The 22316-nt window shown below is 23.8% G+C and overlaps 6 protein-coding genes across 6 annotated transcripts; 3 read left to right on the top strand and 3 right to left on the bottom strand.

Moving 5' to 3' along the window:
• Positions 1-332: 332 nt before the first annotated feature.
• Positions 333-848, bottom strand: SRAE_2000115800 (Transmembrane protein 256; the record flags this gene model as incomplete). Its single annotated transcript, XM_024652077.1, has 3 exons — positions 333-526; positions 569-601; positions 641-848. 3 exons carry the CDS (start codon positions 846-848, stop codon positions 333-335), a joined length of 435 nt encoding a protein of 144 aa, XP_024505690.1.
• Positions 849-1105: 257 nt separating this feature from the next.
• SRAE_2000115700 (WD40 repeat and Quinonprotein alcohol dehydrogenase-like superfamily domain and WD40/YVTN repeat-like-containing domain and WD40-repeat-containing domain-containing protein) lies at positions 1106-4847 on the bottom strand (the record flags this gene model as incomplete). Its single annotated transcript, XM_024652076.1, has 2 exons — positions 1106-4025; positions 4792-4847. The coding sequence occupies 2 exons, from the start codon at positions 4845-4847 to the stop codon at positions 1106-1108; spliced, it is 2976 nt and encodes a 991-aa protein (XP_024505689.1).
• Positions 4848-6017: 1170 nt separating this feature from the next.
• On the top strand, positions 6018-7365 carry SRAE_2000115600 (Hypothetical protein; the record flags this gene model as incomplete). The annotated part of the gene is made up of 3 exons (XM_024652075.1): positions 6018-6586; positions 6630-6654; positions 7342-7365. The coding sequence occupies 3 exons, from the start codon at positions 6018-6020 to the stop codon at positions 7363-7365; spliced, it is 618 nt and encodes a 205-aa protein (XP_024505688.1).
• A 2177-nt stretch (positions 7366-9542) lies between these two features.
• Positions 9543-10863, bottom strand: SRAE_2000115500 (Hypothetical protein; the record flags this gene model as incomplete). Its single annotated transcript, XM_024652073.1, has 4 exons — positions 9543-9567; positions 9624-9994; positions 10043-10274; positions 10328-10863. The coding sequence occupies 4 exons, from the start codon at positions 10861-10863 to the stop codon at positions 9543-9545; spliced, it is 1164 nt and encodes a 387-aa protein (XP_024505687.1).
• Positions 10864-13745: 2882 nt separating this feature from the next.
• SRAE_2000115400 (Collagen triple helix repeat-containing protein) lies at positions 13746-17358 on the top strand (the record flags this gene model as incomplete). Its single annotated transcript, XM_024652072.1, has 5 exons — positions 13746-13775; positions 15609-15819; positions 15880-16005; positions 16053-16439; positions 16499-17358. 5 exons carry the CDS (start codon positions 13746-13748, stop codon positions 17356-17358), a joined length of 1614 nt encoding a protein of 537 aa, XP_024505686.1.
• A 4075-nt stretch (positions 17359-21433) lies between these two features.
• On the top strand, positions 21434-22059 carry SRAE_2000115300 (Metallothionein, family 4, echinoidea-containing protein; the record flags this gene model as incomplete). The annotated part of the gene is made up of 3 exons (XM_024652071.1): positions 21434-21720; positions 21764-21832; positions 21885-22059. The coding sequence occupies 3 exons, from the start codon at positions 21434-21436 to the stop codon at positions 22057-22059; spliced, it is 531 nt and encodes a 176-aa protein (XP_024505685.1).
• Between the last annotated feature and the right edge of the window lie 257 nt (positions 22060-22316).

Below are 22316 nucleotides of genomic sequence, written 5' to 3'. Positions count from 1 at the left end.
AAAATATTCAATATAATGATGAAATATTTTTTGGGATGTGGTAATATGTGTACTTTCGTAAAACATTCCATTTAAGAAAAATTTTAAATGTCAATATTTCCCCAAAACGACCGTAAAAAAAACAAATACCCATACTCTAGCAAGATCTTGAAATTTCCACTTTTATGCCTGCACATCACAATAGGTGGAACAAAAAATTATGCAATGATTTATTTACATTTAAACAGATGCCCAGAGAAGATAGAGAAAAAGTATTTATTTACTTTAAATATAAAATTAACATGTGCACATTATAAAAATGATTATATTTAAAAAATATTCTTTTTTTTCTCTTACAACACGAATGATAACCAAGCCAATATAAAACAAAGTCCTCCATATGGCGTAACTGGAGCGAGTCTTCTATCGTCTTTAATAGCAATGTAATAACATGATCCACAGAACGTAACAATTCCTGCAGCGAATAGAGCTCCTGTTACAATTGGATAGCGAGATTGTGTTGAAAATAGAAGTGCTACTGAATGAACTAAATGGTATTTAGAAGCTATTTCAAAAGTTCTTTTGTTACTTTCTGAAACTTCGTATTCTTCTTTTATTAAAGCTTAAAAAATTATTGATTATTTGTTTTTTTATTACTTACAATGCGATCCATATGCAGCTAAAACAATTGCAGCAGCACCAGATAAACCTGCAAGCCTTACAAAAGGTGATGTCATTGGTATAATTGTTCCTTGATTACTAAAATTAGAAATACTTTCCTTTTTTTTGGGTAATTCTTTAAAAATAGATGGTATGTAATTTGAAACTGCCGTTATGTAATCAATTGTTTGTTGCAAATAATATTTCATACTAGAAAGTTATAATTATAGAAGGAAGCTATAATGTGAGAGTGTAAACTAAGTTAATGTACTATTAAATGTGAATTGTATTTGATAACAAATACAAAAAAGAAAGATAAAATTTAAATTTTACATTCTTCTAAATTTAGAGAATAACATTTTATTTTTTAAATAAGAGAAAAAACATAAAAAAAATTGTATTAATTTTAGATATATTTTTCTAGCAAATAGAAAGCATGTAAATTTTATTCCAAAATATCCTTTGTTTACTGTTCCTCTGTAGTTTGTAATGAATTCGTGACACTCTTTATTGCTTCAGCTAGTTTTATGTCATTAGACAGCATGAGTGCCCCAATACATTCATGCCAATACTGAATACTAGCATATAATTTAATTGCCAAACTCTTTTGAAATATATTTTCAGTTAAAAGTTGATCTGCAAATTTTTTAATTACTTCTTTAACATCAATTTTATTGTTAGCTTTAGCATAAAGAACACTTTGTAACCAGTTTCCTTGAAGTTGTAAATGTTTACAAGCATCTAACCCATGATCTATTAAAAATAACATTTGCACACCATCATTTATATTACCATTTGCTATCATGTTCATGGCGACAAGTTTTATAAAACATCGACAACTTTCAGAATCAAAATTAGCCGACAAAAGGCATGCTCGATATGCATTAAAACGACTATCTTTTTCAGAAGTCATTGCTGTATCTAGTAATAATTGACTTGCTAAATCATTTTTCCCCAGAACAATTGCCAATTCAATATTTTTTTCAAGTTGTTCTTTTGTTGTACAATCATTAATAAGAATATTTAATTTTTCTTCAATTCTTTTTTTAAATATATTTTCAGGCCAAAATAATAACAGACATGGTGGTAATAATTTTTCTGGATGAATATTATTTTCAATAATGGCAAATAATTTTGCTGCATCTACATCACCAATAAATTTTAGTATAAAAGTATAGGCAGATACTTTATCCATCTTTGATATTTTATCTAATATTTCATCTCCAAAATTTTCTTTAAATATTTCTTTAATTTCATTGAAAGTATTTGAATCTGATGGAATTGTTTTTAATTTTCTTACAAAACCCATATTAAATAAAATTGGCCTTTCATCAGACTGAATTGTTTTACTTTTATTATTATAATCAGCCATTTTCAAAGTTGAATCGGTGGTTATATATATAGGATTTGTTCCTGATAAATCACAATCTATAATCATAGATCCTTTTGTTGTAAATGAACGAATTATTTTCATACTGCAGACATCCCAAATTGCTATACCATTTGAATGAACAACTGTCAATGAATTATCGCCATATAATTTGCAAAAAACCATTTTTAATATAGGGCCAAAATCGTCTATTCTAGCTTCACGACATTTTTTGTTATTTAAATCCCATACACCTATTTTATTATTTGTATCACCATAAGCTAATAAATCATCTTTCCATACCATACATTTAATTCTACTACTTCCTCTTTTCCAATCTGTACTAACTTCTTTTCCATCTCTTACCTGAAGCCCTTTTACTACAACATGAAATAAATGATTTTCATTATCTAAAACAACTAAATTTTCTTTATATATATTCATTTCTTCAGAAATAACATTAAGTTTATGATGTTTACAACTCCATGCCATATCTAAAATTAATGGACAACTTCGACTCATTCTTCTTAAAAGTTTTAAATTTCTTAAATCCCAAATTTCTAAAGGTTCATTTTGAAAACATAAAGCTACATAACAATGATAATAAGATACTCTTAACATTCGTATAGGACTCTCCTCAACTTCACTTCTTAACATTTTTTTAACACCTGTCTGAATATCCCATACATATAAATGATTTTTAACATAGGAACTTGTTGTTAATGCTGCACTATATGATGATGATATTATTGAATTAGCTCCATTAAATTCTAAACATTTTACTGGTGAATTATGTATTTTAAATTCTTTTAATATTGTAAAATCATAAGCATCTATTAAAAATATACTACCAGAATTTGTACCAACAGCAATAATTTGTTTACCCTTATATAAATCAGTTTCAATATCTATATCATCCATAGAACGAACACGTATAACAGTTGGAGAATGTGACAATGTTGGAAATTGATTTGCTTGTATAAGTGATAATTTAAAACAATTATTATGAATTTTTTCATCTAATAAAACAGAATCAGATAAATATTTAGTTCTATAAATAAATGATGATTTAGAATTTGGTAATGATAATTGATAATTTAAAATTTTTCCTGTATTATATACAACAGTTATTGTATTTTCTGTAACATTACACATATCAGCAGATATAATTTTATTTTTTGGATTTGGTCTAGAAGATTCTGAATGGCAAATTTTTTCATAAATAAAAAATGTTTGATCTTTATCTTCATCAACAGTTATTTTACCAACTTTAAATGATATCATTCCATCTGAATGAACTAAAAAAAAGGCATCTCTATCAGCACAGGGTAATATTTGTACTAAATTTGTTATATTTTCTCTATATATAATTTTATTTGATGGAATATCATAACATAATAATTCATTATATATTGCAACAAAAATTATATTTGGATATGCTCTATGACATTTTATATGTGTTATAAGATTTTCTTGATTACCATTAGAAAATGATATAGGAATAATTTTAGGATTTCCTGTTGGTTTTTTATCAACAAAAACATTTTTTAATTGTAAAATTTCACAACCTGTTGTTGTAAAATAAAAACAATCATTTTCAAAACAATCTTGAATCATTTTAAAAATTTTTTGTGAAAATTTATATTCCCATATTATTTCACCATTATCTGTGTTCCAAAGAACTAATATATCTGTAGAATGAATTGTTAGTAAGAAATCTCTATTAGCATCTTGCCACGTTAACCATTGTAAATCTTTAACAGTTGTATTAGTATATTTAAATTTAGAAATTGGTGATCCTGCAAATACATCCCATATAATAATTTGACCTGTTATATCAGTTGTAACTAATTTTGGATCAACCTCATTTTGGCGTATAAAGGATTGTTCAGGACTCCATGATACTATATTAACAGCTGATGTATGTTTATCTAAAACTTGTAATATTTTTGTTGTATGAATATCAAGGATTGTTATTAATGACTGAGTTCCCAAAGCAATAAGACCTTTATTATTTCTATAATAATAATAATAATTACTATTATTATTTATTTTATAATACAATATACCTCAAAAATTAGGGTGTTTTTTTAAACTTTAATATATTTTTTTTAACATTATTTTTCTTTCATTTATATTTGTCATTCGACAGCTGACATTTAGATGTTTGTGACTTTTTTTTTTCTAACATTTATTACAATCAAATTACTATAGACAAAGTAAATAATATTTACATAAATAATTTTAAAAAGTTTAATTACAAACAAAAGTGTAATTTTATCTTAAAAGTTTTTTTTACAAGTTCTATTTTAGAAAAAATTTAACTATTTCAATAAATTTTTTATACAACTATTATAAGTTCGCTTAATAAAACTTATTTAATTCATTGAAGATATGTAAAAGCTTTATACAAAAAATTTTTCATATTAATTTTCTATTTTTTAATATGATAGCAATTGACAAATATGCAATTTTAAGATATTAAAATTAAAAAAAAATATTATAACTTAACTTTTTGTAATTATCCTCATTATTTTTAAATAGGAATTAAAAGAAAAATTAGAATAATTAAATGTTACATTGAAAAAAAAACAAAAATGTTTCTAAGAATATAAATTTCTTACATATATAGTACACTCAAAACTTTGGTTGCAACAACTAAATTTTAATGATTTTAAAAATGATAAAAATATTATCTATTAAAATTAGTATAAATTAAAAAGAAAAAATAAAAAAAAAACACTTTAATTTTTGAGATATTCTGTATATCTATCATAACATACATTGATATAGCATCTTTATTTGATGGATGTAGTGATCCAGCAATTGCATTAGGCATATTAATTTCAAAAGTTTTATATAGCCACGTCAAAAAATTTTGTTAGCATAAAACGTGTTAGGGTTAGATAAAATATGCTTACAAGACAAAAATTTCCAAATAACCCAATAAATTAAAAAAAAAAAATTAGTAGATTTTTTTTTGTTTTTTAGTATATTTTTTTCTAATTATATTACATAGAAAATAAAATAATTGTTAGTAATTTAGTAATTAGACTAAACAACTGATTAAAATAGAAGGCAAAGATATTAATAGAAATTTTTAAATGATAATTTAAGAGGAAGAATATCGAGCTAGTATGTATATGCGCATGGTGTTTGTTCAATTGGAAATGTGTGTTTCTACACAATATTACAATTGGTGAAATGACAAATGAGAATTTTTAATATACAAAAAAATATTTTTTTACCTAGGTGTTTTTTTTTTTAAAATAAAAATATATATATATATATTTTTGTTATTTTATGATATTATTTATAACAATAAATATTATAATTATATAATAAAAATAAAATTTGTTATTAAAAAACATATTTTTTTTGGATAAAAGTACTTGAATCGGTTAATTCAAAGAACACTATGTAATTTTAAAGAAAGGTTTTCAATCATTATGTAACAGGTCAGTTAACAGATTTCATAATTAATATTATAAATATATCTTTCAGAAAGTAATCTATCAAACTGAGATCAACATCTTGACTTGAAAACTATTATACACGTCAACAAATGCTTAATTGTTGTTAAAGTCATCAGGTTTTAGACAGATACCACTACTTAAAGTGCACTCAAATTTATAATTATGTTTAAAATTTAATGCCATCTAGTATTCTGTCACATCATAAAACACAGCATTTTTATAAGAATTTAACATTTATATTTCATTCATTCTTCGACAAACATCTCATTATATTGAGACTCTTAACATGTTCCTTTTTAAAATTGCCTCATTCTTCTTTTGAAAAGCATCTTTCTTTTCATTATATAAATCAAATATTCGTTTTACACCTGTTTAACAAATTATGAGGATGATCTGTTTCATTCATTAGTTTATAGTATTATAACTTTTTAATTGATAGATTGGGCGTTTAAAATAACTAATCGTAGAAAAGATTTATCTTATATACTATTCTTCTGTTGTTTATTTTATATATCTATAGGAAATTGTCAAAAATGAATTTTCTAGTACTGTTTTTTAGTTTTTTATTTTATTTAATACTTATTTCTGGAGAATCAAAATATTCTAACTTATCTATATGTCTTCCATATCAAGCCTGTAGAGGTCAGGTTAAAATTTTTCATATTCTTGATAATTCAATTGAAAATATTTCATTGAAAGGTGATAGTGATGTTGAAGGATCTGGTGAAGGATCAGGAGAAAGTTTTCCACTTTATGATGAGTCTGTTGAACCATTAACAAAATTTAATTATGATGGAAGTTCTGAGGTTAATGATACTCCTATTTGTCGATGTCCAGAAACTGAAGATACTGATGAGGGATATGAAGATACATGCAATTATGATGATAAATCAAAAGTTATGAATATTGATAAGTCAATACAATTAAGTTTTTGTAAACCTATAGAAGAACTATATCCATTAGAATGTTTTGGTCGTCGGAATGTACTTAGGGTTATTGGTGAGATTCATGAATCAGGGGAAACATTAAATTCTGTGGCAGATTCAGTTATTTTTTGCCACTGTAAATCAGAAACTTTTAAAAGAATAGATATAGAACCATGGTCAGGTTTGAGAGGATATTCATTTACCTACAAATGTTTATAGTTATACCAACAGTAACACGGTGAAGGTAACATTTTTTTTTCTTCTAAAATAATATTATCTTTAAAAATATACTTTCAAAAACTGCCTTTAGTTTTAGATATTGTAAATTTTCTTTTAACCATTAATAAATCATTAATATTTATTTTTTTTAATAATTTATAACTCTTCATTAACTAAAGATTCTTATATTTACTTTGTTTAAAAATACAATTTTTTTAACTTTATCAAATTTTTATATAACAAAGTAACAAATATAAGAAAACATGCATAAAACTTTTATTCTAGAAAATCATGCAAATTTTCAAAAAAAAAATTATTTTTATATAAAGAATATTAATATTTGCATGCAAAGATATGATTTTATACTCAGTTGAAGAATTGTTCGTTTTTTTTTCACGACAGTATTTTGACATGTCTATTATATAATTTTTTTTTAATATATAATCTTGTTTAAAAATAAATAGGAAATTATTACGTAAAAGAAATTATATGAATAATTTATTACTTTGGAACATACGATATTACAATAAATTTTTATATTCTAAAAACAATTTGAAATTACAAATGTCATTAACTAAATGTACATAATTATTTTTTTATAATATGAAAATTTGATGTTTTTTTTTTATCATTAGACATATATGCCATACATCTAAATATGGTGGGTGTTAAAATGAAAAGTATGTATAAATTATCTTATTGTTTTATTTAGAAACTGAACAGTCAACAAAGTTAGAAAAAGAAAGTTTATCATATTTTCTTAATCAAATTTTAAAATGATTTCATTATAATTATTACACTTTATTACGCATGAATTTTTTTTTTAGAAAAACGGTGGTCTTTCAAGAAACAATATATTCACAAGATTACTTTAAAGTGTATATTTTTCAAATTGGAAAATTTAATATCAAGGTTATTTTTTTTAGATTGTGATAAAAATTTTTATGTTTATAATTATTTTATTATATTTTGAAAAATAAATTATATATAAATATTTTCTAATGAATATATAATAATTTTTAGAAATTTAAAACAAATAGGATTATATATATATTTCAATTGTAAAAACTTTTTTTTAAATAACATATTTTTAAAGAAAACAAATAATCACCTTTCAAAAGTTCATTAAAACACAAAAAAAAATTAGAAGTTAAAAGACAAAAATTATTTTTAAGAAAGTAAATAACATTTTTTAAAACTAAGATATTTGAAATTAATTGTCACCGAATGGTAGAAAAGTGTGTTAAAAACAATATACTAGAATTTCATGAAAGAATTCTGACTCTAACATTCTTTTGAATAAAAAGAAAAAACTTTTAGTCTTGAAAACTTTTTAAAGCACATGAAAAATGAATTTAATAATAACAACTAGTGGAATGATATGTTTAATTAAATGATTAAGATATTCCATATGAAAAATAAATTTTCAACTTTCAATATCAATAAATATCAAACTTTTTTATAATTCGAAATTTAAAAAATAGTTAAAAAAGTTTTTTCAAAAAAGAAATATTTAAAAGTATAATAATACTTAACATATTAATAAAATCTGTAACTTTTATGGAAAAGATTCTTTTTTGAAAATCAGATTTTGACAGAGAAAATTCAAAAACAAATAAATTTTTTTAATAAAAATCTAAGATAATTTTTTTTACAAATTAAAAGCGACTTCATTTTAATTTTACAAAAAGATCAAGAACACTTTTTGAAAAACCACACTAATGATTGTAAGGCTTATCTTAACTACAAATACATGTAAAAAATATTAAAATGTCAAAAAAGATTAGAGAAGCACAAAACTAAATATTCTGTTAAATAGAAAATTATATGATTAATACCAAAATTGATAAAATGATAAGGAAAAAAAGTTATTTGTATGTGGGCTTTTTTTTATTATACTTAAAAGTTTTACAATTTTGACAAATTTTTCTTCAATGATCAATTACTTTGTTAATAATTTTTATCACTTTTTGTATTTATTTTATCAAAAATAATATGACTATACAAAGATTATTATATAATGAAAATCTATATTTATTATATTTGTTCATTAAATAGCCAAAAAATTTTATCTTATAATTAACATCTTATTTATATATATATATATTTTATGATTCATATATTTCTTTCGTTTTACTAATCATTTAAAAATAAATATTTTCTTTAATAAAAAAAATAATCAACAATAGGTAAAGTAAAACTCTCTAATTAAGAAGAAGAATATCAAAAAGGCTGTTCTTTTGTTTGGTAATACCTGCTTTTTTTTACAAGTATTATTTTATGTATAGTTATGTTACTGTTTTGTTGAAGAATTTCAATGGTAAAACTATCAATCACCATCTATTTTTATCCTAATATAAATTGTACTTTTAATATAACAGACTATTTGTACAAGTTACTCCTAACCAGTATTTGTTCATTCGATGAATAAACCAAAATTAATCATTTTCATAAAAAAAAAAAAGCTGTACAACATATAAAACGATATCTTATTAAAAATTTTATTCTTTTTTTGCGTTTTTTTTTAAAATAACTAAGGAATGATAGAGATACAGTTAACATACAATTAATTAAAAATTATTTTAAGATAGATAGATATATAACAATTTTTAAATAATAAAAAAAAAAAAAAATAATAAAAAATAAAATGATGAAGACTCTTCTTCTAACATATTATTATTATAATTAACAACGGAGAAACGCTGAATTTAAAGCATTTTTTTTTTGGCGTCTTGGCAGTGCCGAATCAAATGATGCCCTATTTCAGTTATAATAATTAAATAGGAATTCAAAAAAGATCTACAACAACTACCTAAAAGACAATAATTTTAATCAAAAGTATACACTGTTTAAAAAATGACTATCATCTTAAATTAAAAAAAAATAACAGTGTAGACAATTAATTGGAAATGTCTATGACAAAGAAATCCTTATCAAACTAAAATATATAAATTAATGTTTCCACCAAATATCATATGTACAAAAAATATTTACAATTTAAGTCTCTTTGGAGAGGAATTGAGCATCATATAATTAAGAGAAGAATTGCCAATAGTGTAATCGTCCTCTGTATAAAAACGTTCACTCATTGACCTTTTCCGAGTTTGGGGAATCGGAGAAGAAAACTCCGAATCAAAATCCGTTAAATTAGAATAATTTGAATTTATATTAATATTATTAGAAAAATCCTCATGAAGATGTTCCGTTTGCACATTTAAATTTTCATCAATTCTCTCATTCAACATATAATTTCCTTCTTCGACTACAGTATTCATTGTATCAAGATCCGTATATAAACGACGGAATGATCCTTCGAATCGACAATTAGAAGTTCGTAAAGGAGACATACATGGTGGTGAATAAGACTAAAAGATAAATAAATATTTAAATAATTGAGAAAAATTAAAACTAACTATATTCTCAAGATTATTTAAGGAATAATCATCTTTCACTTGTTTTTTATAAAAACCAGAATCATCTTCAAATACTGTATTTTTAGTTCCTAAATTATCATTTACTGAGAGATCATCAAATAGGCAATCAGAATTATTATCAACATGAATAGTAGTACGATCATTATAGGAACTTGTCATACAAGAATATGGAGATGAAAATTGATCATGATTTTCTTCTCCAGATAATAAACTAAAAAAAATATTATGTAAAAAAAAAAATAATTTAAAATAAAATAAACATACAATGGATATTTGTGTCCAGTTAATTTGTTAGTATCTTCCCAGTTATCAGACATAACATTATTCCCATCCATATAATTACCAAAATTAAACATAGAATCATGGACTTCAGGACAGGAATTTTCAGACATTTCATCATCCGACAACAGACGTTTTTCATCATCCTCATAACTATCCTCATCAATCTCCTCGTCATCCAACTCAGGATGAGGGTGATTAGAAGAATCACTACTACCATAAAGACCTAGATGTTCATTTCCAATGTATCCATCAGTACATGATTCTTCATCAAAATCATATTCCTCTGTTTCATTAGCTTTACTATCATCTATTATCATTTTTTCTTTTTTTTGTTTCAAAATTGTTTCTTGTTTAAGAAGAAAAGCCACAAAATTTTTTATTAATAATCTTTTTCTCATAGCTTCCCCACCACATGCAGCTTTTTTCTTTTCTGATTTTTTAGAACATTTTTGAACGGCTAATGTACACATGTAAGATAAAACATCTTCGGTGATATGACTGATTTCTTCAATTGGCATCCTAAAATTATAGTTATGTCATTAGAACCCGTATGTACATTTTACATCGTAGTATATTAAATATAAAATAAACGAATTATTTACGAGATTTTTATTTTTTTTTTTTTCTATTTTTTTTTTCTTTACTTCATACACATATTCTCGCTCTCAGTCTCTCTCTCTCTTATAAAGAATAGTTTACTCAAAGTGGGGAAGTATTGGTTCAACAACAATAATTTATTCATTTGAGAGAATTACCAATAAAAGTGCAGATGAAAAGATTGTGAACATAAAAGAATAAGTAAATAAAAACCAGTTGAAATGAAAAATCTAAAAAAAATTTCACCTTTACAATATGGTAATTCACCTTTGACTGTTATATAAACAATGAAAAGGCTTCCTAATGTACTGATGGAAGTGAAAATAAAAAATAATAAAAAAATGGAAGAACCAAGTAGTGTTATTGAAGGACACATATAATTATATGAAGGACATATGAAGAGTATTAAATTCAAGATAATAGTCACGGTATCAACAATAATTCTTAAAATTATTCTTAATACACTCTTTGGAGGAATATTATTATATATATATATATATATATTTTTTTTCCAAAACAATTATTTTAACGTCCATTTAAAAGACGATAATATATTCAAAAAAAATATATTAATTAGTAATTTTTACAGGTCATTTCATATTAAATGAGAAAAAAAATATATATATATATACTAGTAAAATATACAATATATAAAAGCTTACTCTAAACAATAAAAAATTTTTTTTAAAAAAAAAAAAAAGAACACATAGTAATTTTTTATTTATGGCTTAAAAATACAATTGCATTAGGTTTTGAAGCAAAAAAAAATCTATTTCATTAGATTGAATCCGCTTTCCATTTCATTAAGAAATGTAACTGAAAATATAGATAGCTAAATTTAATTAATTAATGTTATATTACTGGTTTTATATTATCATTAAGGTATATAATATATTTTAGAAGATAATTTTTAAATTTTAAAAACAAAAATTGTAGATTTCTTTATTTCAATGTATATATATAAAATGTTTATACTACAACTGTATACCAACTGTTTGCTTGGTATTTTGATAACAAAAATATCATTGATGAAAATACTGAAAACTACACTACCTATACCTGGTGGAATCTATATAAAAGATTCAAACAATATACATGGCAAAATAATTTCCATAGTATTAACGATACCATTTCCTTGTTTTATAGCAAACATTTAGAACTACAAACAATTCCATAGCTATAGATATTTTTAGTTAGTTAAGTATATACAACTTTCCTATCAATTTACCTTTATAGTATCACTATACTAAAAATGATAAATAAAAGTGTAAAATATTTATCTGTAACATACATAAAACTCCGAAACGAATTTCTGACTAAAAGATATATTATTATATTATATCAAGGTAAATTATTATAATCAACCGACACTAACAGCCACTGTATAAAAGAAGTTAACTTAAGAAATATTCTAAAAAGATAGGTATGTAAGTACCAAAAACCCCTCTATATATATATATATATATATAACTAAAATATATATATATTATAAATTTTCATTAGTTTCCTCTCTATAATGTATATATATATATATGAAAAACCGACTGTATATATTTATTCGACTTAAAATGAATAATAACATTGAAATTGTGCGACTATATGCACAACTTTTAAACGCGAATAAAAATGTCATACTGTATTGACGATACATATTTGTTAGCATTTAATAGGGAGGGCCTTCGAAAAATGTAGAACTACCCGCTCAATTTTAATAAATGTATATAGGAAATTGGTCGTATAGTGAAAAGATAAAATTTTTAGTTAGAATGAATAGTGCGATGGTGAAGGCCTCTTTATAGTTGTTGTTATACAACTTCATTCGGTCATAGAACTAGAGTAATATGTTGTTATTCAAAGACCGGAATAAAATATATAATACTAACGCTTCATTCTATATATACTATTTATTAAAAGGAGCAGATAATATTACACCAGATGGTATGGAGAAAGAAATGATGATGGTTACTCATACTATGGTTATATTCGCAAAGAATATATAAAATAAAGTAGAAAAGAGATTATTAAAATGAAGAGAATCAGACCATTCAGAAAAAACCTTCATATGTCCTAGTTAAATATATATATTTATGTTAGTATTCAATGATGTGTATTCAAGTATCTTTTTCTCTACTAATATATCAACAAAGAGCGATGGAAATTTTATGTTTGTGACGAAAAATATTATTTTAAAAAGGGACACGTGCATCGCATTTTCATTTATCCATCTTAATTCACCATCATTTGTAATACAAAAGAAATACAATATTTAAAGACTTAGTTTTTTTTTTTTAATACAGTATTTTTATGCTAAATAACAACAAAAATTTTCTGTAAAATTGATGCAAGGAGAATAAGAAATTTGATATATTAAAATTATTAATCCTTCCGTTACATACAATTACATTTTTACTAACCCAACAACCTTCTTTTTAAGGCTTACTATTATAAATAAGAAAAAAAAACTTGTTTATTTTTTTTATAAATAAAATTATTTATGAATTACAGTTAATAATTTATTTATTGACAGTTAAAAGTGTTTTTCATCAATAACTTTTTTTTTGCCTTAATACTTTGTCAATCTTGATAGTTATAATTTAGTTGTTTATCTATTGTTCTATTTAACAAAAAATTTTGAGTCATATATTTTTTTAAACTTTTAATTTTTTCAAATGGTTATTGTTTATTTTCACAGTTGAAATTCTTCTTCAGAATCATCATTATAATGTACTTCAAATTGTTTTATATTATCCTGTGAAATCAAAATATAATTATCTCTATTTTGAAAAAAGTTATTAATTTTTTTATGAAATATATTCGTTCTAGAACTTTTCGTGTCAGAATTAAATTTTCAAGAATAATTTGTTTTAATTTAGAAATTGTGTATTCTCATCAGTATATTAAATATTTACATTTAAAAAATTTTTTCTTTAAGAATTTTCTAAATTTTTTGTTATAAAAAACTTTGATAATTTAAATATTGAAGATTCAAAATTAATTTTTCAGATGAATTGTTTAGATCACTCTACATCACAAACTTTTTTACTAGTTGTTTTTATCATTTTTTTTATGTGTTTTGAAATTTATTTTAACACTTCAACTTTTTTATTTAAATCATAAAAAATTTAGAGTTAGAATTCTTCTAATAAAAATCTAATATTGTTGTTGTTTATAGTTTTCTCTACAACTCTGTGGCATTTGATTTTAATTATTTTGATTTTCATACATGTTATTTATTTTTTTCAATATATAAGTTTCATCTTATATAGTTTCGTGTTATAATAAATTTTGGAAGAATGATTATATATTTTTAAAAATAAAATTTCTTATCACAATATTACTCACTCTGATATTTCATTCTGCTTTGTCACACATTGTTTTGTTGGCAGATATTATTATTTTTAAGTCTCTCCTTATGATTTTTAGAAATTTTTTTTTGAATTTTGAAAACATCATTCTGAATGTTTACAAATGTTTCTTTTACATGTTTCGAGAAAAAAAGCAGTAACTTTAAAGTTGTTTTAAATACATTGTTTTAAAAATTTCTTATCAGTTAAATATGTTATTTTTAATAAAAGTTATTTTTTTTAAATTTACATTTTCTGATTTGAATTATTTTTTTGCATGAATTCAAATAAGTATTCAAAATATTTTTTTTACAGAGTATATGTATCATTTGTTCAGGAAAAAAAAATGTTTACAAATAAAATATATATGATTCTATTTTTTTTTAGCTTCAAGGACGTTATATTATTTTTGCAAAAATAGATTGTCATAGTGTGTATTTATTTACATGTAACAAAAGCATTATAAGTTTAAATATATTATTTCATTAAATAAAAACATTGAGGTGGAATATTTTTACTTATAAATATATAAATAGTTAAAATTAAAAGGTACAACATTTTTATAAATTAAATTTTTTTAAAATAATATAAAATATATATTAAAAAGAAATATTTTAAAAAATGAGCTAATTGTTTTTTTAAAAAAAGATGTGATATTAGATAAAACTTAACAATCTGGTAAAATAATAAAAATATTATGATTACTAAGAGATTATCAAAACATATGATAAAACAAAAGCATGATTAAATTTTCCTGATTGAAATAGTAAAATTATATTTGTATATAACATGACTAATTAATATTATATAGAAAATTTTGTAAAATTCAAACTAGAGTGGCTATGTATAAAAAACTATAAAAAAACAAATAAATTATTATCATTTAATAAAGATTCCTGTTTAAAACTTTCAATCAAATTGTCATGAAAAATGCCTAATATAATTAAAATTAAAAAGGAAGTTTTTTAAAAGATTTATCTAAAAAAGGATAGTTCAAAATAATATATTTTTATCAAAATCTTTTGTAAAAATCTCTTTGAAATTTTTTTCAAATTATCATATAAAATGGCATGCATTGACATCAAAAATATTACTTATTAATTTATACAAAAAAGTTTTTTAACAAAATATTTCAAAAAAATTACTATGAAGCATGAAGCTTTGTTGACAATTTGCATTTATTTAACCGGGATATTTACATCAATATCTTTGGTTTCAATTATATTTTTCTATAGTGATATGAATAGTTATTATGAAGATTCTCTATTAGAATTGGAGCAATTTCATGTAAATATGTTGTTTACAATAAAATTTATTTTTAGGTTTTGTCAAATGTAACATGGAATGCAATTATATTTACAAGAAATAATAAGGTTACCGAATTAAGAAATATTTTTAGATATAAAAGGGATTACCAAGGAGAACCTGGTACTGAACAAGGAAATTATCCACAAGAAACTACTGATGAATCCGATAATAATCAAGAAGAAAATAAAGCAAAAAATAAAAAATGTAATAAAGTTGGTGAACCTGGTTAGTTTATTATTATTTTTTTATTTTATAAATATTTAATATTGTTTTTTTTTAATTTAGGACCTGATGGTTTACCGGGACCTGATGGTTTTCCAGGATTACCAGGTGAAAAAGGAAAACCTGGAAATCCAGGATCACTTGATAATGGAGTTAGACCTGTACGAGATTGTGCATCATGTCCACCAGGTAAAAAAAATTATGAACTTTTATTGAGAATAATATTTAATTTTAAGGTCCAGCTGGTCCACCTGGTGATGATGGTCCTCCAGGACCACCTGGTGATGATGGAAAAAGTGGTAGTCCTGGTGAAGATGGAAAACCAGGAGCTCCTGGAGCAGAAGGAAAACCTGGATCACCAGGACCTGATGGAAAGCCAGGTGAAGATGGAAAACCAGGATCTGTTGGAAAAGATGGAGTTAAAAAACTTTCAAAACCTGGCGAACAAGGACCACCAGGACCTTCAGGGCCAGATGGAAAACCAGGTAAAGATGGTGAACCTGGCAAACCTGGTAATGAAGGCCCAGTTGGTCCAATTGGTCCAGCAGGAGAACCAGGAACTAAAGGTGACGATGGTCAACCGGGATCTCCAGGACGTCCTGGTGAACCAGGATCGGATGGATGTAAGTTATAACATAAAATATTTTATTTATGTTTCTTTTTTTGAACAAAATAATTTTAGCTTATTGTCGTTGTCCTCCTCGTACTGATCAACTTCCAAAAGATAGAGATATTCCAAAACCAAAAAGTAATAAAAAGGACAAAAAAATATCTGGTAATGAAAGTGAAACTTCTACTTCAAAATCGTCTATTGTTGAAGTAGAACCTCCATTAACAACTGTTGAACCTGTAGATGAAATAAATAATTCTGAAAATACCTCACCACCATCAAAATCTGATCCACATATAGAAAAAACTTCTGACAATTCAGATAATTCTAATAATAATTCAGGAAATTCACCAAATGAAGGATATGACAGTGGAAGTTCTGTTCCAAAAGATAGTAAAAATGCTACAAATGAAGTTCCAGCTTCAGAAAAAACCAGTGAAGTTACTACAAGTATAAAAATTTCTGAAGAAGAAACAAAAATAATAAATAATAATGATAAAACAGATGATGATAAAGAAAGTGAAGATGTAAAAAAAGCAGAAGAAGTTAATATTTCAACTTCTGTATCACAAAGTTATCAAACTTCTTCATCTTCAGCAATATTACCTCCTTCAATTTCACCAGATGTAAATACAAATGAAACTACTACTGATGAGCAAATAGAATCTTCAGGTGATGAACCAGAACAAGATGGCACTAACGCATCATATAAAATAGCTAATGAATCAATAATTAATAATTCTACAGATGGATCAGCTTATTCTGACGATAAAAACGAAGAAAACATTGCCAATAATAGTTTAAAAAACAAAGAATCAACTTCTAATGATTCTTCAAAACCAAGAACTGACGAAGACAGTTATTCTGAATCAATAGAAAGAAAGATTTCTAGACTTCAAGATGGAATAGTTAAAGTTAACAAGAAAGAATAGACATTTATCAAATGAAATACTACTTATTAATTTATGTTAAAATTAAATATATATTTAATAAATTCTATTTATTTAATTATTTATATTATAGATACAAAATATAAACGATTAATTTAACTTTTAAAAAATTATTTCCGATCTGTGATAAAAAAAATGGACTTAATTTTAGAGCCACTGACGTAATAGAATTTTTTTTTGAATATTTGAATATTATACATGTGCATAATTTTTTTTTTAAATTACAATATTGATTTAATTAAAAAATTTTTATTTTAAAACAACAAAAAAATAAAGAAAAAATAGTAATTAAAAAATTTCCTTATAATAAAAATTAAAAAAACAACTTTTTTTGGAATTTGAATATGCAACTATAGTCATTCGATAGCCCTTGAGATGGGATGAATTTTGAATATAATCAACAATATTCGAAAATTGAAACTTCAGAAGTTATAAGGATTCAAAGATGAGGGGCGAAATTGTGGAATATTTTTTTGCAAATTTCAACTTCCATGATGCAATGAGAAACTTTTAAAATAAACGGATGATTCTAGATCAATTTTTTACGAGAAATTCATTAAGCCTTTTTACATCTTTATAGGACTTCTAAAAATGAAGATATGATAAGAAATATGATAAAAAAAAAAGTTTTAAGAATCGTATAATAACTCACGTTTATGAAGTCACAGAATCATGAAACTTAGTGCGCTGGGTTTCTTTCGTAATTTAAAGTATACTCTACGTTGAAAATATTTTCAAATTTTCAACCGTTCTTGAGATATGAAACTTGGTATTTTTTCGCGCGTAATCTATTGTCACCATTTTTTTGTATCTCAAAAGTGGTTAAAGGTATAAAAAATTTTTGAATGTAGATCCCACATGAAACCTCATTAGAAGACGATTGCAGAAATCTGATTGCAATTATCTTCATTTTGAAGCGAGATATGACCAAAGGCGGAAATTTTTCTAAAATATTCATTGTTCCCGACTTTTCAGTATCTCAGCAAATACTTATCCTATGAATATGGGACTAGTTTCATTCGATTTCTATTCAAAAGTAGGTCTAGAATATTAATTTTCATAGCTATGACATTAAAATTTTCAGAGATATAAAAATCGGCTGAAAATTTTCTAGATTTCTGATTTTACCTCTAAAAATGCGACCAAAAATGAACAACTTTTTTTGGAATTTAAATATGCCACTATATTCATTCGATAGCCCTTGAAATGGGATGAATTTTGAATATAATCAACAATATTCGAAAATTGAAACTTTAGAAGTTATAAGGATTCAAAGTCGAAGAGCGAAATTTTAGAATATTTTTTTGCAAATCTCAACTTCCATGATGCAATGAAAAATTTTTAAAATAAATACTTTATTCTAGACTAATTTTTTACGACAAATTTATTCAGCCTATTTACATCTTTATAGGACTTCTAAAAATGAAGTTATGATAAGAAATATGTTTAGAAAAAAGTTTTAAGAATCTAGCGATAACTCAAGTTAATGAAGTCATATGTCCATGAAATTTGTTGCGCTGTGCTTCTTTCTTGATTTAATGTATACCCTACGTTGAAAAGATTTTAAAATTTTCAACCGTTCTTGAAATACCGTGATTGGTACTTTTTCGCGCGTAATCTATTGTCACCATTTTTTTATATCTCAAAAGCGGTTAAAGGTATAAAAAATTTTTGAAGGTAGACCCCACATGAAAACTCATTAGAAGACGATTGCAGAAATCTGACTGCAATTATCTTCATTTTGAAGCGAGATATGACTAAAGGCGGAAATTTTTCTAAAATATTCATTGTTCCCGACTTTTCAGTATCTCAGCAAATACTCATCCTATGAAGATGGGACTAGTTTCATTCGATTTCTATTCAAAAGATGGTCTAGATTATAATTTTTCAAAGCTATAGCATTATTAATTTCAGAGATATTAAAATTGGCTGAAAATTTTCTAGATTTCCGACTTTACCTTTAAAAATGTGAACAAAGAAAACCAACTTTTTTTGGAGTTTGAATATGCCACTATAGTCATTCGATAGCCCTTGGAATGGGATGAATTTTGAATATAATAAACATTATTTTAAAATTGAAACTTCAGGAGTTATAAGGATTCAAAGTTGAAGGCGAAATTGGAGAATATTTTTATGTAAATTTCAACTTCTATGATACAATGAGATATTTTATAAATAAACAGTTGTTTCTAGATCAATTTTTTACGAGAAATTCATTAAGCCTATTTACATCTTCATAGGACTTATAAAAATGAAGTTATGATAAGAAATATGATAAAAAAAAAGCTTTAAGAATCGTGTAATAACTCACGTTTATGAAGTCACAGAATCATGAAACTTAGTGCGCTGGGTTTCTTTCGTAATTTAAGGTATACCCTACGTTGAAAATATTTTAAAATTTTCAACCGTTCTTGAAATACTGTGATTGGTACTTTTTCGCGCGTAATCTATTGTCACCATTTTTTTGTATCTCAAAAGTGGTTAAAGGTATAAAAAATTTTTTAAGGTAGACCCCACATGAAAACTCATTAGAAGACGATTGCAGAAATCTGATTGCAATTATCTTCACTATAAAGCGAGATATGACCAAGGGCGGAAATTTTTCTAAAATATTCATTGTTCCCGACTTTTCAGTATCTCAGCAAATAATGACCCTTTAAAGATGGGACCAGTTTCATTCGATTTCTATTCAAAAGTAGGTCTAGAATATTAATTTTTTATAGCTATAACATTATTATTTCTAGAAATATAGAAATTGGCTGAAAATTTTCTAGATTTTCGACTTTACCTCTAAAAATGTGAACAAAGAAAATCAACTTTTTTTGGAATTTGAATATGCTACTATATTCGTTTGATGTCTTTGAAGCCGGATGAATTTTTAATATAATTAATAATTGCATAATTTTAAAGTCTCTTATGTATTGGAAATTTTTTTTTGAAAATCCGAATATTATATATATGTATAATTTCTTTTTAAAATACAATAATGATTTTAAAAATTATTTATTAATGAAAATTTTATTAAAATATCTACTACCAATTTTCTTAATTTTATTTTTATTTATTTGTATGATAATTTTGATAATTTATGTAAAAAAAAATTCTTTTTTAAATTTGAATATAATAAAATAAATTTTTAAGATAACAATAGTAAGACTTTATTAGTAAACCATTATATACTTAGTATAAATAAGCAAGTTAAAAAACAATAATAAACAAAAAAAATTTTTTTATGAATTTATATGTGTAATCAGAATTGTTTTATTTAGCAGAATATATTTTTACAAATAAAATATATATAATTTTATATACTTTAAATTTAAAAATATATTATCATATAATACATTTATTAAATGTAACAAAAATATCTTAAGTTTTAAAACAGTATCATATTTTCTAAAAAAGTTCAGAGTTTGAATTTTTTTTACCTATCACCATAAAAATGATTCAAATTATAAGATATAACATTTTTTATTATTTAAATTTTTTACAGTAATTGATAATTGATATTAATAAATGATAAGACATTAAAAAAAAATTTTATATAAGAATATATTATTTCTCGAAAACTAAAAATAAAGTTTTTCTTTCTTTGTATATATATATTATATTGTAAAATAAAATTATTAATATTATATATAGAAGTTTATTTATATTTTTAAAAAATCTATCAAATAACTAAAAATATATAATAAGTTAAATTTTAAAATATATATTTTATTTTTTTTTAACTTAATATGTTACTAAAAATTGACATACAAACATTTGTAAGTAACAATATTGACAGATTTTATTTTCTAATGAAAGTTTCTTTATTATATGATCTAGATATATGAAGGTATACTTTTGAATGCTGTCAAAAATTATTAAATACTTTTTCATGGAAATTATGATGGGATATTTGACAGTACTGTCAAAATAACTACTGGTCATTCTTGATTCTTAGTAACTATTACCTAATCATACTTCATTTTATTTTAGTATTTAAAGAATTCTGAAAAATGAAAAATATCATTTAATTCTTTATATTTTATATTTTCAACAATCATCTAAAAAAATGAATTCTTTCCCAGGAAAATTAGCTGCTTATTGTGGATTATTTTTGGTTCTTTTTATTACTCAAGCATATTTACTTCCATTAAATAAAAGTGATAGTACTGAAGTTGGAAATAATGTCAATGATATGACATTATTTTCAAATGAAACTGCTTTGGTTGATACTTTAAATAATCCAATGATTTCTGGTAATTCTACTGAACTTGCTAGAGTCAAACGTCAAGGAGGAGGATGTGGATGTTGTGGATGTGGTGGAGGATGTGGTTGTGGATGTTGTTGTTGTAGACCGTAAGAAACAATATAATATAATAAAATTACTTTAAAATTTTAGAAGATGTTGTTGCCGTTGTTGCAAATGTTGTACATGTTGTACTACCTGTTGTAGAACTTGCTGTAGACCGTATGTTATAATATTACCATAAATAATTACTTATTTATATATTTAATTATAGATGTTGTTGCGGATGTGGATGTGGATGCGGATGTGGTTGTGGATGTGGAGGTGGAATGGGACGTAAAAGACGTTCTCTTGAATCTCTTACTCACAAACTTATGGATTCTATTGCTGCTTCCAATCAAACAACAGCTATTACAACTGCTGATATTCATTCATTTGGAAGACAATAAAATGCTAAATATATATATATATTTATTCTAAATATTATATTCTAACATATATCATATTTTTTATTAGTGAAATAAAATATTTTTAAGTAAAAGTGTTTAAATGTAAAAAAAAGTATTATTTTTGCTATTTAATAATATTACTATATTTTAATTAAAAAATATGTTATTTAATTTTAATAATCATCATACAAAATACTACTTTTATTTTAAGTTGACTTCAAATATTTTTCTTTTATTATCTTTTTTACAACAATTAT

Source organism: Strongyloides ratti, assembly GCF_001040885.1.
Source record: "Strongyloides ratti genome assembly S_ratti_ED321, chromosome : 2".
Classification (NCBI taxonomy): Eukaryota; Metazoa; Nematoda; class Chromadorea; order Rhabditida; family Strongyloididae; genus Strongyloides; species Strongyloides ratti.
The sequence above is the reverse complement of the archived record's forward strand: the minus strand, read 5'-3'. Positions and strand labels throughout refer to the sequence as shown.